This window comes from Thalassophryne amazonica, chromosome 3 (genome assembly GCF_902500255.1).
Source record: "Thalassophryne amazonica chromosome 3, fThaAma1.1, whole genome shotgun sequence".
NCBI classification, from domain to species: Eukaryota; Metazoa; Chordata; class Actinopteri; order Batrachoidiformes; family Batrachoididae; genus Thalassophryne; species Thalassophryne amazonica.
The window spans coordinates 7,409,429-7,425,826 of record NC_047105.1 but is presented as its reverse complement, the minus strand read 5'-3'; the positions used below and the strand labels follow the sequence as shown (position 1 = coordinate 7,425,826).

The 16,398-nt window shown below is 40.3% G+C and overlaps 1 protein-coding gene across 1 annotated transcript in view; it reads right to left on the bottom strand.

Annotated features, from left to right (window-relative positions):
* The window catches only part of tead3b (TEA domain family member 3 b), a 93,109-nt gene that overhangs the window by 46,284 nt on the left and 30,427 nt on the right, over positions 1 to 16,398 (bottom strand). Inside the window, exon 3 of the mRNA XM_034167518.1 lies at positions 832 to 896. Coding sequence (XP_034023409.1) covers positions 832 to 896 — 65 coding nt within the window. The remainder of the gene's footprint in view (positions 1 to 831; positions 897 to 16,398) is intronic.

The window sequence follows — 16,398 nt, the reverse complement described above, 5'->3', positions numbered from 1 at the left end:
TGGGTCAAGTGATGGCTTTTTAAGTAATGGTTTAATTACTGCCACCTTAAAAGCCTGTGGTACATAGCCAACTAACAAAGATAAGTTGATCATATTTAAGATTGAAGCATTAAATAATGGTAGGACTTCCTTGAGCAGCCTGGCAGGAATGGGGTCTAATAAACATGTTGATGGTTTGGATGAAGTAACTAATGAAAATGGCAAACATGGCAAAATAATAAACATGGCAGCGACCAATTTCAGATGATCAAACATAAAGGAGTCTGATGAAACTAATAGAAGCTATTTGGACCTTTTCTAAGCCCAAACAGAATATCAGTCTGCTTTAAAAGGGAGATTTTCTTTGGAGTTGCAACAACACAACTGCTCCCTCAGACAACTGTTTGGGCTGTTGTTTTTTTTGTTGTTGTTCTTTGTTTTTTTGTTTTTTTTAGAATTTTGCTAGCTGCTTCCCGCTCTAGTGCATCACATCTATTGTCGTCCAAAAGCAGGTGGTTCTTTTCTTTCATTACAGAGCACATCTGGGCACCTGCAGCTGCTCTGCACTTTCTCTCTGCCAGATTTAGGCCAGACTGGTTGAACAAAACCATATGCCAAATGTACTTTGGTAAAAAAATTGATAACTGGTGCAAAAAATGACAAGTAAGAATAGACATCCAGATTTAAAAAAAAGAAATGTGAAAAGTGCAAAATCCTTTAAAAAAAAAAAGTGCTACTTGTGTGAATTACGTGTAATGTGTCGTCGTCCCCCAGAATGTCAAACATTATTCAAACTCAAAAAAATGTAAAAAAAAAAAAAAAAAACAAAAACAAAAAAAACAGTGTGTTTACCTGTTTTCTTGTTCTGGTTTTTCCCGTTCTCAGTTTGATGTACCTCGCTATCAACTCATTCCGACCTGTTTAAAAAAAAAAAAAAAAAAACAAAACAAAAAAAAAACCTTTGGATTACTTATCATTCCCAAAATTGGACAGAAGGTGGCGCACTTATACATATGTACTCACACAGTAAAAGAACAGCGCTTTGACCTTTCCCACAGCTTCTCAGGAATCAGTGCAGACACACTTTTCTGGGAGGTCAAAAGTCACAACAACTCCCCCCCCACCACCAACAGAAAACCATTTGAATTTTTTGTCTTTTTAAAAACAAACCATCTTTTTGTTTCACGCCTCCTCATTGCGGCCTCACATCGCCGTGTAGCCTCAAAAAAAAAAAACAAGAATTCACATCTGCTCTCAACATTCTGCACAAACAGGTTGTGCAGAAAACCAGTCGAGTCGTCTTTATGTTCACGTCAGAGCGTTAATGAGCGCCGCCGCGTTTCCAGCCGTGCTTTTGACATGAAGCAAAATTCACTTTTGGCATACAACAAGTGCACAAAGCATCATGGAGTTGCTTCAAGGGAAAAGTGTTCTTTTGTTTGTTTATTTGTTTGTTTGTTTGTTGCCAGGTCACGCTTATGCGGCTGAATGACATTCTGCTGCTGCATCATGACAAAGAAGTTGCTGGCAAACACAGCAGACAGCGTGTCTCAGAGCTGTGTGGTTTGTAACAGCTTTGGTGAGACATGAGAGCCTCCTCAGCTCTTGGCCTCCTGAAGGCCCTGGTTACTGAAACGCCATCAAAATACTGCAAACCATCTTGAGCAGGCTTACAGCACCCATCCAGCTCTCCAACCCGTCAACCCAGCAGCCGGCCAGCAGAGCAGCGCCGTGTGCTGATACTGATGTAGGCCCTTCCCCCTCTGCCTCGGGCCAAGGATGGACCCGCCCGCTCCAGCGCCTCCGCATTCCGATCATTCCTGTAAGCCTGTCACATCTGTGCTAGCCAGTCTGATTGGCTCTGGCCTGAGAACACAGCCGCACATGCTCGCGTGCACTTCCAACTCTGGGACGAGCAGGGTTTCAAGCTGGGGGTGAGTTTATGTGTGTGTGTGTGTTTGAGTCGTGCATTAGAGGGGCAAAAGGGGCAGCTGATGGTGTAAGGAAACACAAGGCCAAAACTGTGTCCGCCAGCCGCTGCCACCTGGCAGCAAAACAACACCACTGTGTGACCCTGCAGACAGACAGCAGCACCTGCTGCCGACCGTCCCGGCAGAGGACGGCAGAGAAAGAACAATGCCATTTTGACCCCAGCCCAACTGTCACTCTCAATCTCTTCACCCGAGAGGGGGGGAGAGGAAAAATAAAACATTACATCCTCCCAAACGCACAGCTCTGCTCTGAATTTCACAGCAATCTCATTACGCAGCTTTTCTAAAGGTTTTTCCCGTCAGACGTGAACACAGCGCTACGCTGCTGCAGCCTCGGTGCCCCAACTGGTCAAAAAAATTAAAAGGCATAACGACGCTGATGCAAACGCATACTGTCATGTAGCAATGTCCTACAGTTCATGTTACCAATTAATCACAAATATTTTACCAATCAAAATAAACTTCAGATCATCTCTCTAGTCCTAATGGTTGGGGAGATATATCAGCAAATATATACTTCACACCATGTTAAGGTAACCTTTGTCTGACCTTTTCCAAGAGTTAATCATTTGGAGATATTCATCCAACTAATATTCCCACCAAGTTTGGTGAAAATCCATCCAGCTGACAAAGGACAGATTACAATACCCTTCTTCACTACTTCACCAGTGCGCAGGACAATCAAATACATTTAACATGACGACAGAGATGAGAGAAAATGCACAATATGTGTAATTTGTGATTTGTAAATTGTGCTCAGCAGTAAGAACATTTATTGTCTTTTATTGCATATTAAAGCAAATCATGTTTTGCTTTTATTTGGAGCTGGGGGTGCCAGTTAATATTTTTTATTGATTAATTCCTTATTAATGATCGCCAATTAATCATTTTGTCTAAACAGCCAGAAACTTGAAGGAAAAACACATCTCCAAATTCTTTGAGTTCAGCTTCTCAGTAAGTCCCTTCAGCTTTTCTCGTGTTTCAAATCGGGATCACCACAGCGAATCCAAGGTGGATCTGCAAGTTTTAGCCTTCCTGACACAGCTCCACGTTACATGGAGAACAAATAGGAGGGGCCTTGAACTGGGAATGTTCTGCACGGGAAACAAGCGCACATATTATTTATTTTCTTTTCTCTGACAGTAAACTGGATATTTTGGGGTTGCGGATAAAACATAAAAAGAAAAAATAGTAGTTGTGCGCACAGCCAATCCTGATTAGTCCAGGTGCAAGATAATCAAGAATAGCAGACAAAAATACAAAAATTAAAAGATTTTGGGAGCTCTATACCGGTGCACGGATTTTTCTTCTTTTTTTTGCAGATAAAACATGACATTTGAGGACGTCATCTTGGGGTTTGGCTCAACTGATTGACATGTCACTATTTTATGGCATTCAATCAACAAATTAACTGATAATTAGTGTAATCACTGGTTGCAGCTCTACTTTAAATTACATGATTTGGACAACCAAACATACAAAGCTTAATAAAACATTTCTAACTCAATTATAATTAAGGCTGCCACTAACATTCTTAAAACTTTTCATGATTTCTATTGAAATTCAAGAAGCCCTAAACAGGACCGTGGTCATCCTCGGATACCACAGCATGAAGCAGATGAGCATCTATGACTCCAGCTGGATGAGACTCCATTCCTTCATATTCAAAATTTATGCAAAAGTTAAGTAAAAAAATAAACTTCCCTACATTTAATCTGAACTGTCCTCACGTTACGTCATTTTATCAATCAATTATTCAAAAACCAACAGTACTGCTTTAGTTTTTGGACAATATTAAAAATCCCTTTAGATTTTAAATTCAATCAGTGTAAATCCAGTCTGAAACATATTATGAACATGTTAGAGTCTCACAATATGAAAACTGGATTAAAAACTATGTTATACACGCTGCATAAGTTAGTATAGTATTACTCAGTCTGTTTCTGTTGGGCTCCCAAGTGGAAGCAAAAGTAAATCTCATCTCCATCTGATTCAAGTTTTAACTTGTGTTGCTGTTTGATGAGCATCGCCTGTTTGTCTTTCCTTAAATCTGTCTGTTTTGTAACATACACTTTCTTTTTCTTACTAAATAACCAGTAGTTAACCAGGGTCTCAATGACTTTGTAGTATCGGAGTGGGTTTGCTGCAATTATTGGTACACTTTTCCCTTATAAGTTCATTCATTCATCTCAAGGATTCTGTGCTGCCCTAACATTTCAGAATCGCAACATATCAGGTTTAGAGCCGTACCAAAAAAAAAATAAAAACTTGCAACAAATATAGTATACATATTATAAGAGTTAAGTAGCCTCTGTGTGCATGTGTGTGCGTGTGTGTGTGTATGGCTTTGATCATGGAGAAACTGGGGAAAGCTGACATTTGCCGTTTGGTATGCTTATGTATTTTGGGTCAAGGATGAACACTGCGAAAACGCAAACTTGATAGGACAAATATGTTTGGAAAAACTACAGACAGCAGCTAACATAGGTAATTACAATCTGGACTGACAAGCAATTCCAGCACTAATTGTCTGCAGCTCTGCACGGATTTAAACAACTTGCATCATTTGACCATCAGATTATCTCCTTTACGGAAACAAAGAAGAGCTGCACAACTCATCGGACCACAGCCACGACATTAGAAGCAATGAACTCATGAATCTCAAATACCTCAAAGGGCTTGATCAGCTGATTCAGTGAATATGCTCAGTGAATCTCTCTGTTTAAAGTGCGGCTCCATCCAGAGATGGCAGTGGGTGTTTTCCATCCTGGACACCAGCATGGACTCCCAAAATCTCCTGTATAATTTCCTGTATTGTCTATTGTGTCTGTAGCATGGCCCAAGCAGAGGGTCGCCCCTTTGAGTCTGGTCTGCTTGAGGTTTCTTCCTCAAATCATCAGAGAGAGTTTTTCTTACCACTGTCACCTGTGTGCTCGCTCTAGGCACTGACACAAAATGTCAAGACTTTGGCACAGCGACATTGTGCCATTGCTTAGGGAGAGCCCTGGACTATTGATGTTGTTTAAAAACGCAAAAGTATCCAATTAATCGCCAGAATAATCGATAGAATACTCGATTACTAAATAATCGATAGCTGCAGCCCTATTTGCGTGGGTTTCCTCCGGGTGCTCCGGCTTCCTCCCACATCCAAAGACATGCAGGTTAGGTGGATTGGAAACTTTAAATTGTCCGTAGGTGTGCGTGCGGGTGTGAATGCGTTTGTTTGTCTGTATGTGGCTCTGAGACAGACTGGCGATCTGTCCAGGGTGAACCCCGCTTCCTGCCCCATGACTTAATTGGAGAAAGTGGTTGAAGATGAGAGAGTGAGTATGTTTTATTGGATTGTTTAGACATTACAAATTAGATTGTTGACCTACTGATGAAGTAAAAAAACAAAAAGCTCCATTTGCTTTGTAATTCTAGGGTATGCAAAACACCTGCACAATGCTGCGCGCGCACACGGTGTTGAACTGCATGCACTGCCTCTTCGGTGTCTTACTTCCACATGCTCACCGTCTCCCCATCTGTCCGCCCCCTCTTCATACGATTCCCTGCTGATTGCTCAACATCCACTCAGATTGCTGCAGGCTGCCGTTCTTAACGTCTTCTCCGACAAGGACACGCCCAACCTTTCCTTTTACTACATGATCACTGGAATTTTCCACTTTCATGCTAAGTTTGCAGAAAAAAAAAAGGTAATCTGTCTTTCATTTCTCATACCTTCCCTCCTCCTGTCTGTCTTCTGAACCCATTCTCCACCCATTCTGTGCCCTCCTTCATTTTCATAACACTGAGGTAATCCTAAATTGCTAACATACTGCTGAGCCATGACTGAAAACATTCCTTACGTCTCAGTGAGCCCTGACAGGGAAACACCGGGACTGCTCAGTCATCACTGCAGGCCGGTAAGGAGCTCACACACCTGTGCACGCATCCTTCCTTCGACTTTGTGCGTGCAATGATGCCATTGCTAATTGCTAATGTTACCTCCAAAGGGAAGCTCAAACCAGGCATATGCGTCCTCCTCTTAGCAGAAACCTTGCTCTTTTAATTACCCATAGTACACCTCTGCAGAGAGCGAGGTGTGTATGAGGTTTGACACACAGCTCAGGTGAACAACATGTCAGCACAAACCCGATGCAAAACAAGACAGGCAACATTTTGTTGACGCATATCTTTTGACTGTACTTCCTTTCAACCCATGTTGTGCAGCAGAGCGTGCCAGCAGGTTTATTTTGCCATAACTATTCCAATTTCTTGCTGATAATGCATTCATCTTTACAAAGCATTGCAAAGAATATGTTTACCAAGTCTATTTTGGGGGGTGGGAGTGGATATTGTGTAACATTGCTTTAAAATATCATTTTACAATAAAAAATACCCTCAAAGTCCCACAACTTGAAGACCATGCCTGTAGCATGACCCCAGTCCATCACAGATCACGTCTCCAACCACGGCCAGTACTTATTTACATCAGCGTGGACTGGGACAATTCAGAGGAAACTGTCTTGTCCAAGGACACAGACTAGTACTGTGCCTGGGAATGTACCCAAGATCTACACAGTGGTAGCTCTACTTGTACCCTACTGATCTACCTACTTGGCACAAAAAACAATTATGAGAAGTAATTGATTTAAGTCTTTATCGAGTCAAAACATTCATTCCCCCCATCAGCTTCTTAAATTGTAGGACTTTGTCTTTATTATCCAAGGCATATGGCCATTGGGTATTGCGAAGACCTGGTGTCCGTCTGTCTGTGTACAGCATAAGTCCAGTTAAATTGCTGCCACAGTCTTCAAATTCAATTTATTTCATTTATATAGTGCCAAATCACACAAAAGTTGCTTCAACATCTGTTTTACTGTCTCCGCTAACGTGTTGCCGCTAAAGCTTAATTTGCAACCATATAACCAGCACAAACATCCGCAATTCATCAGACACAACAGGGTTATTCCCTAATCAACTGAAAGTTTAATCTGGATCTGATCCAGATAACAGATTTTGTGGCCATTTAAATTTAACACTGAAAACACCGTTTATATTTTTATCAAAAGTGCCCCAATCTCTCTCATTTGTGACAATAAGGTGCAAACTGGCAGTCACAATGAACAGACTAAGTTTGATCTGCATCTGATCTATATTTCAGATTTAGCGGACATTTGATTTTAACATTGAAAAGCCCTTTTGAGCTATGTTTGTATTATATTTTAGCTCATGAAAGCCACTTCTAACAGAACTTTGACCTTCAAAATATTTTCCAAGGTAAAAATTTGTGGAATTGGAAACTAATGTTGGTGAAGGTTTGCGCCCTATGAGCGCGGCGCTCTCGTAACTGCTTCAAACCAAACAACAGTAGATTATGAACTGGCTAAAGTCTTAAGTTAACTTGGTTAAAATGAAAACATGTGGTTAAACATGCTTCAACATGGATTTAAACTACATTAAAGACACTTTGCAAGATTTAAATCAATGACCAGTGCATGTCCTGACTTTTCAAAAGCTCAATGCTAGAGTTAAGCCAAAAATAAATGAATAAATAAATGTATTTTGGATCAGAAATGTAGTGATTTATCTTTGGGTTGTTGGACACTATGGTTGGCATTTTCACATCATCTTTTGACATTTCAAAAATGAAAGAATTCATCATAAAATTAACTGGAATATTAATCTCTAAGAATAATGCTGTAGCCTGAGCGATAGGTTTTGCATCCAGATTAAATCACAGGCAAGACTTTAGGTACTTTGACTTCTAAATATGGTAGAGTGCTGCCGTTCCTGGGAAACGGCCAGAGTGATTATTAACATGTGTGACTTATTAAATTCAGCGCTGTGCTCCTTTGAACTCTTTGTCAACCCCATGCTACGCAAATGACTGGCAGCACTAGTGGGAAGTCTAGACCACGGTGTACAGCAAAGTATACACTTGTGCAGCAGTCATTCTGCTAAGGCAATGGAAATGTGCAATGATTTCCCACCGACGGGGTAATTTGGCAGAAAAGCTGGAATTCCCAATGGGAGGGATGACTTTACTGCTTTTAGAGGCCACTGGTAGTGTGAGACTGAAGGTAGACAGCATTACATCCAGTGCAATCGTTAACATTTCCTGAGGCTCACGTCAGAGCAGCTTTTAGATGTCTGAGGTAATCACCTTGTGAGAAGGCTTCTTCTGGGGCATGGCTTGGCTCTGTCGGCAGAGCTTCAAATGACATACCGTAAATGTGTTTACTCCTCCAGTAAGAAAAGGGCTTCGAAAAGAGGCCCTGTCAAGTCGTTGCTAAGGGGGCAGTTTGGTGCTTGGCCTGGCTTTGTTGACATTCTAGTGACAAATGTATGGGGCCAGAGGCACCACAGCACCTCCATAAACAAAACTGAACAGCTACTTTATTCCATTTATTATTATTATTATTATTATTATATCTATTTGACAGTCAACGTAAAATCAGGTCATCTACAAGTTTATCTTTTTCCCAGCAGTGTGTAAAAAATACCCAACATACTGCACAAAAAGACTTAAAAATGTACATAAGATAACTCACACATCCACCAGCCATCTTAAATTCTAGAATGTTCCACAAGACCCATTTAAATAAAGTATGCTTTACATGCTGCTCACGTATTAGTAAGCTAGATAAAAAGCTAGGTTGTAGCTAGCTTAGTAACTGCTATGTTACTGCCAACGTTAAAGACAAATAAGTTGTGTGTTCATCTGTAGTACTTTGGTGAAAATCCAAGTACTATGAGCATACTATTTTTACAGCAGTGTCGCACTGTCTTGCGACACAAAACTGAACAGCTATTTAAAAAGCATGTGAAATCAAGTACAAATTTTAGAGTAGACTATGTAAAACAAACAACAACAAAAAAGATATACAGCAACTTTTATGTATTTGGCGGTCAACACAAACTCAGGTCAGCTACAAGTTTTGTTTTGTCAGTGTGTAAAATATACTACAGTGTGGCATTTCAAAAGTCCAGATAAAGCCCACTTACTTAAGACATGCCAAAAATACAACTTTACACACCACTCAGTTTTCCCTCACAAAAAAGCTAGCTAACAAACAGCTGGTTAACGGATTCCTTTTAAGTTACAGAACCTGTGTACTGACTATGTTTTGGTGAAAATCCAAATATACGAGCATACTATTTATGCACATAATACTTGGATTATTGTGCATGAAAATTCAGTACGGTATGTCTTCTATAATATATTCCAATTCTAATGTAGAACTCTAGTAGTGTAACTAATGTACGAGGGCTGTCAATAAAGTAACGGTCCTTTTTATTTTTTTCAAAAACTATATGGATTTCATTCATATGTTTTTACGTCAGACATGCTTGAACCCTCGTGCGCATGCGTGAGTTTTTCCACGCCTGTCGGTGACGTCATTCGCCTGTGAGCACTCCTTGTGGGAGGAGTCGTCCAGCCCCTCGTCGGAATTCCTTTGTCTGAGAAGTTGCTGAGAGACTGGCGCGTTGTTTGATCAAAATTTTTTCTAAACCTGTGAGACACATCGAAGTGGACACGGTTCGAAAAATTAAGCTGGTTTTCAGTAAAATTTTAACGGCTGATCAGAGATTTTGAGGTGATTCTGTCGCTTTAAGGACTTCCCACGGTGCGAGACGTCGCTCAGCGCGGTGCGGCGGCACAGGAAAAACACCTCCGTGTTGATAACCATTTGTAAAATCCAGGTGGCTTTTGATGGCTTTCAGTGGAGTGAGTATATGAGAAATTGTTTAACAGCAGGACATGTTCCAACTTGTCCTTAAGGCTTTCAACAGAGGTGTTTTTCCTGTGGCGGAGCGTCGCGGCGGCTGCGTCCCGACGCGCGGACCCGTCCGCACGTCTTTCATTAAAAAAATCTCCTTTAACAGTGGAATATCCGGATAAAATGCTGAAACCGACTTCTTCTGAAACTTCTCTGTTCTCTCACGACGTCGTGGATCAATAGAGCCTGAAATGTGGAGGTTATCAGCTTGAACAGGCTGACGACGGCGGCTGAGAGCGCTGAGCGACGTCTCGCACCGTGGGAAGTCCTTAAAGCGACAGAATCACCTCAAAATCTCTCATCAGCCGTTAAAATTTTCACTGAAAACCATCTTAATTTTTCGAACCGTGTCCACTTCGATGTGTCTCACAGGTTTAGAAAAAAAATTTGATCAAACAACGCGCCAGTCTCTCAGCAACTTCTCAGACAAAGGAATTCCGACGAGGGGCTGGACGACTCCTCCCACAAGGAGTGCTCACAGGCGAATGACGTCACCGACAGGCGTGGAAAAACTCACGCATGCGCACGAGGGTTCAAGCATGTCTGACGTAAAAACATATGAATGAAATCCATATAGTTTTTGAAAAAAATAAAAAGGACCGTTACTTTATTGACAGCCCTCGTATATCTAAATATCTAAAAATAAAGAAGAGTAGAATAGAGTAGAGTAGAACCACTTAGATGCCTGGTCTTGAGAACCAGGGATGGTAGGTTGAAAAGCTTTTTTTATCCCATGGGAACTCTCCCTACCCACCCAAGCAGCTCAAGAAAATGGACATCATGTATATAAGTGATATATACACAATAAGGGAAATAAACAACATATACAAGAAATATAGTACTACATAATATATAGGAATTAGCTTCTAAAACCTAAATATTCATAGAGGAGGAGATTGTAGTACACGTATACCTAGTCTGCAGACTAGTAGTAAAATAAATTATAGCTAGTTGGCTAAGCTATAAATATGGTTAATTTATTATAGAAACAGAAGCTATGAAGTAATATGTTTTAGGTAGCTATCTAAAGTTCACCCTACTAGCTTACTATAGGAAGACAAAATACATATTCTGTATGCTATCTAATGGAAACCCCAAAATAGGATACTATATATTGATATCTATTAAAGAACCCATAAACTGAAGAATATTAAAAGTCTACACCATATAAAATAAATAAGTAAATCACAAAAATAAGCTAACTATAGCTAGATAAGCTACCGTTAAATTAGCAGTTAATAAGCCAACCATACCTTGCTAGCCAACAAGGTAAACAAAGCCGGTAACTAATGTATAAAGTACAATAGCGTAGTTAAAACCTAAAATAACGGTATTAACAAATGCATATAAAAACAAATGTAAACAAAAGTGTGTATTAACGTTAGCTTCCCAAACAGAACAGAACCGACTATATTGTAGTTATGATAAATGGTGCTACAGCCGGCTAGATAAGCTAACGTTAGCTGTAGGTAAAACTTATTGTACCCCACTCTTCCATTTATATCATTAATATAATTAATAGCATGAACAGTTCAAAAAGATTTACGCATGTCCTGATAGTTTACTACATCATCTAACATGTGCAACATGGGAAACAAGAGCAAACTGAGATTTCTAATGTACATGAATCCGCATCCAGATCATGGAGTCTTCCATACCCTAATATCTATCTGTGGTGTAAATCTGGTGAGAATCTGTGAAGTAGTTTTGATGTAATCCTTAAATAAAATGAAATGTTGATCCAGAATCCAGATCATTATCACCTCCAAAATGGGTTCTTCCATGGCCTAATATGCATCTGTGGGGAAACATTTTTCAAAATCTGTACAGTAGTTTTGACATAATCCTGCTAACAAGCAGACAGACAAATAAATAAACAAATAAATAAATGTTGATGATTTTATTACGTCCTTGACGGACTCACTTTAGCTGACTTTATAATAACTTTTATAATCATAATACATAATGAATAAAGTAACTCCCCAAGACAGAAAATTGTCCTTGATTTTTATTTTTAAAGTTAATTAATTGTTCCATACTTAAACTGGTACACTTAAAAATCAATACCATTAATTGCTCTTGTTCTATCAGAAACCTGAAACATGTTTATTATAGTATCATTAATCTGCTTGAGTTTGTTTCTCTGCTCTTCAGGATCAGTTCACCAACAGCAGCCACAACAGCGGCTCAGTTATCTCAGGTATGTGCTCGTCCGTGAGTATACAAATCTGTCTGACAAACAAGAAGACAAGATTCTATCCTTGGTGATTCATGCCAAAAGAATTCCATCTGATATCAATCAAAAAAATGCTGTCCCAAATACAGAAACACGAATAAGACACATACGGTTTGCAGAAGACCTTGTGGTGATGATTAGTGGATTTTATGGTTGCACTGAAGTTGGAATCTGTTAAAACTTTGCAGGTTTTCAAGTGGAACACTAGAAATGTATGCAAGTCGACAGGTATTTAGCAATATAATCATCCAGAAATACTAAAGGACAACTTTCAAAGGTGCAATTGTGTCACTATCATTTTGTATGTACCAAAACTAGAAGTTACTCCATTGCCTCCATCCAGCAATGGAGCATGTGTCTCAAAAAGTATAAAATTAAGAACCTGGTGGACATTGTAAATATACCAAAAAATTAAAAATAACAAAGTAGAGGAAAAATTCTCTGCTCATCTGAAAAAAGATGTTAACTTGCATCGAGTAGGCTAGTGGCTAAAAACAACAATACTGGACATTCATACTTTCTGTCAACTGCCGCAGGCCTTAGCGTGGCCTGAGACGTGACTGGGTGAACTTCATGCTGGTCATTGTAGCATGTTCAATCATCTGCATTAATGAGCAAGATTACATATTTTTGCCCATTTTCTTTGATCATAACTAAATACAAACACAAGACAATCAAAAATGACAAATCGTTCTCTGGTTGCAGCTTCTTAAATGCCAGTGTTTGATGACCTCCATTTTCAATAATTCCCAACTCAAGGCCCTATTTTGGTAGCAGACACAAAAACAACTGCCATATACAGTAGGCCAAAAGCCTTTTGCGGTGCATTTGAGCACACTTTTAAATTTAAATGACAGGAAATATGACTGCTGCCCACAAAAGTATTGAGTGTTCATCATTCATGGTTGTTTTATAACCTGAAGATGATGTCAAAAAATCAGAGTGGCAACTGTCCATTTCTTTAAATGGATAACACCAGGTACACAACGCTGTGGTATCAAGTACAAACCCAATTACAATGAAGTTGGGATGTTGTGAAAAATGTAAATAAAAACAGAATACAATGATTTGCAAATCCACTTCAACCTATATTCAATTGAATACACCACAAAGACAAGATATTTAATGTTCCAGCTGATGAACTTTATTGTTTTTGTGCAAATATTTGCTCATTTTGAAATGGATGCCTGTAACACGTTTCAGAAAGCTGGGACAGTGGTATGTTTACCACTGTAGTACATCACCTTTCCTTCTAACAACACTCAATAAGCGTTTGGGAACTGAGGACACTAATTGTTGAAGCTTTGTAGGTGGAATTCTTTCCCATTCTTGCTTGATGTACGACTTCAGTTGTTCAACAGTCCAGGGTCTCCGTTGTCGTATTTTGTGCTTCATAATGTGCCACACATTTTCATTGGGCGACAGGTCTGGACTGCAGGCAGGTCAGTCTAGTACCCGCACTCTTTTACTACGAAGCCACGCTGTTGTAACACGTAAAGAATGTGTCTTGGCATTGTCTTGCTGAAATAAGCAGAGACGTCCCTGAAAAAGATGTTGCTTGGATGGCAGCATGTGTTGCTCCAAAACCTGGATGGACCTTTCAGCATTGATGGTGCCATCACAGATGTGTAAGCTGTCCATGCCATGGGCACTAACACACCCCCATACCATCACAGATGCTGGCTTTTGAACTTTGCACTGGTAACAATCTGGATGGTCTTTTTCCTCTTTTGTCCCGAGGACACGACGTCCATGATTTCCAAAAACAATTTGAAATGTGGACTCATCAGACCACAGTACACTTTTCCACTTTGTGTCTGTCCATTTCAAATGAGCTCGGGCCCAGAGAAGGCGGCGGCATTTCTGGATGTTGTTGATGTATGCCTTTCACTTTACATGGTAGAGTTTAACTTGCACTTGTAGATGTAGCGACGAACTGTGTTAACTGACAATGGTTTTCTGAAGTGTTCCTGAGCCCACGCGGTAAGATCCTTTACACAATGATGTCGGTTTTTAATGCAGTGCTGCCTGAGGGATCGAAGGTAACGAGCATTCAATGTTGGTTTTCGGCCTTGCTGCTTACATGTAGAAAGTCCTCCAGATTCTCTGAATCTTCTGATTATATTATGGACTGTAGATGATGGAATCCCTAAATTCCTTGCAACTGAACATTGAGAAACATTGTTTTAAACTGTTGGACTATTTTTTCAAGCAGTTGTTCACAAAGTGGTGATCCTCACCCCATCTTTGCTTGTGAACAGCTGAGCCTGTTGAGGATGCTCATTTTATACCCAATCATTACATTCACCTGTTTCCAATTAGGTGTTCTTTGAACATTCATCAACTTTCCCAGTCTTGTGTTGCCCTGTCCCAACTTTTTGAAACATGTTGCAGGCATCCATTTCAAAATGAGCAAATATTTGCACAAAAACAATAAAGTTTATCAGTTTGAACATTAAATATCTTGTAAAGCAAAGAAAGAGTTCACCGCGCTTCTGCACAGCACAAACAAATCTGGTGCAACCAGGCAGGACCAATTTGTAAAAAAGAAGAAATAACTGGTGCAGCACAGAAATAAGTGCAAAAAGTCTTTAATAAGGTGCTGAAAAAAAAATGTTCAAAGGGACTGACGTATCAATGTGAGAGTCACATCTTCCTCAGAGTCCTTCCTCAGTCCCTTTGAACTTTTTTTTCAGCACCTTATTAAAGATTTTTTGCACTTATTTCTGTGCTGCAACAGTTATTTCTTCTTTTTTATTAAATATCTTGTCTTTGTGGTGTATTCAATTGAATATAGGTTGAAGAGGATTTGCAAATCATTGTATTCTGTTATTTACATTTTACACAACGTCCCAACTTCATTGGAATTGGGGTTGTAAATGGATGATAGTGAAAGTATTTGTGTCTCATTAATGGATGAACTCCAATCTTTCAGAGCGTACAGTAGACAGCGGCCACCAAAGCTACCTGAGATGAAACAATGCAACAGCAAGGTGAACTTTTTTAATACTATTCAGTATTTACTTTTATTTCTTATGTGGGTTATTTTCTTCTAATTTTGTTGGGTATTTTTTTATGCAACTGTCCCGTCTTTGAGTGAATTAGAGAAAGAGATGGGGTACAGCACTATTTCAGCTCTAAATAATTTTTTTCTCCCTCTTACTGTTCCATTTTTTTTCTTGCTTTCCTGCAATGACCATAATATGGTATCATATTAACATTACACTGTTGCTGGTAAGGGGCCCTTCACACATAGTACGAATAAGTACAACTCGGGGTGAATCACAGCGGAACAGCTCATATGGACGAACCATGAACATTGAGCTGACGGGCAGACCTGAACGCTACTGCTGCGACGGTTTCGTGCACACGGGAACACAGTGCAAGCAGCTGCGCGATGTGCAACCACATGGCATAGCTGCTGTGAAAATAAAAAATTAAAGAATACATGTCACACATGGGATTCAAACCTGCACTTTCCAAAAGCTCTGACTGCTAGTCAGAAACTTTACCACTGAGCTACCATCGCTGTCCCATGAAAGCTGCAGGAAAATGCATGATATCAAGAAGGACATGGACATATTTAAAAAAAAAAAACAAAAAAAAAAAACTACCACACACCATATAAAAACACTGCATTTTACTGAATCCCTCTTATCAAGTGGGTAATACAAATATGAACCATCTGTTCCTCTGTAGATGACCCATGGTCATAGACATAGTCATGAAATGACACAAATGAGAAGCAGGGTGTTCTTATCATGTCCACATTGGCTGGTGGCATGTCCAGCCGGCCCCACACGCGTCTTGTGGCCGGTGCACCATAGGACAAACACCACGTCATGTGGAAGAGAGCTCACGTGGGTGACGTAACATTCAGATCGCCCGCTGCGTGTTATGATCTGATGGTCCGTTTCACCTGGAGTAGCCTGTCAATGTCTGCGCTCGCTGCAGCCCATTGCAACAGAGATATATGTTTTTGTGTATGTCCACGTGAGGACAGCAAGCATACACACGCGCGTCACAGTGAGCAGTTGTTAGTTCATGTCCGTCCAAACATGGTACGTGTTCCCCAGCCATGACGTCCAAATCCACAGATCTCCACAGCCGCTCCTGTGGGCGGACACACCCCGTCAGTTCAGCACACACACCAACGTGTCACTGTGTTTGTTTGCAAAGCCACACTCGTGGGGGCACTTAGACAAATTTCACATCTAGCTTGACTGTGATCATCTGCTCACTGTTGTTGTACCAATACTGCGAATGGCCACACATTTTCTTAGTGCCAAGCGAGCAGTATTAGATGTTTGTGTTTGTCACCTGGAATTTGGCCGACACCTGCCGCGAGAGGGTTTGATGGGCTCGCACAGCACACACTGTCTTTCAGCTGCTGGTGTGCGCAAATAGTTGCAACAGATGTACGAGG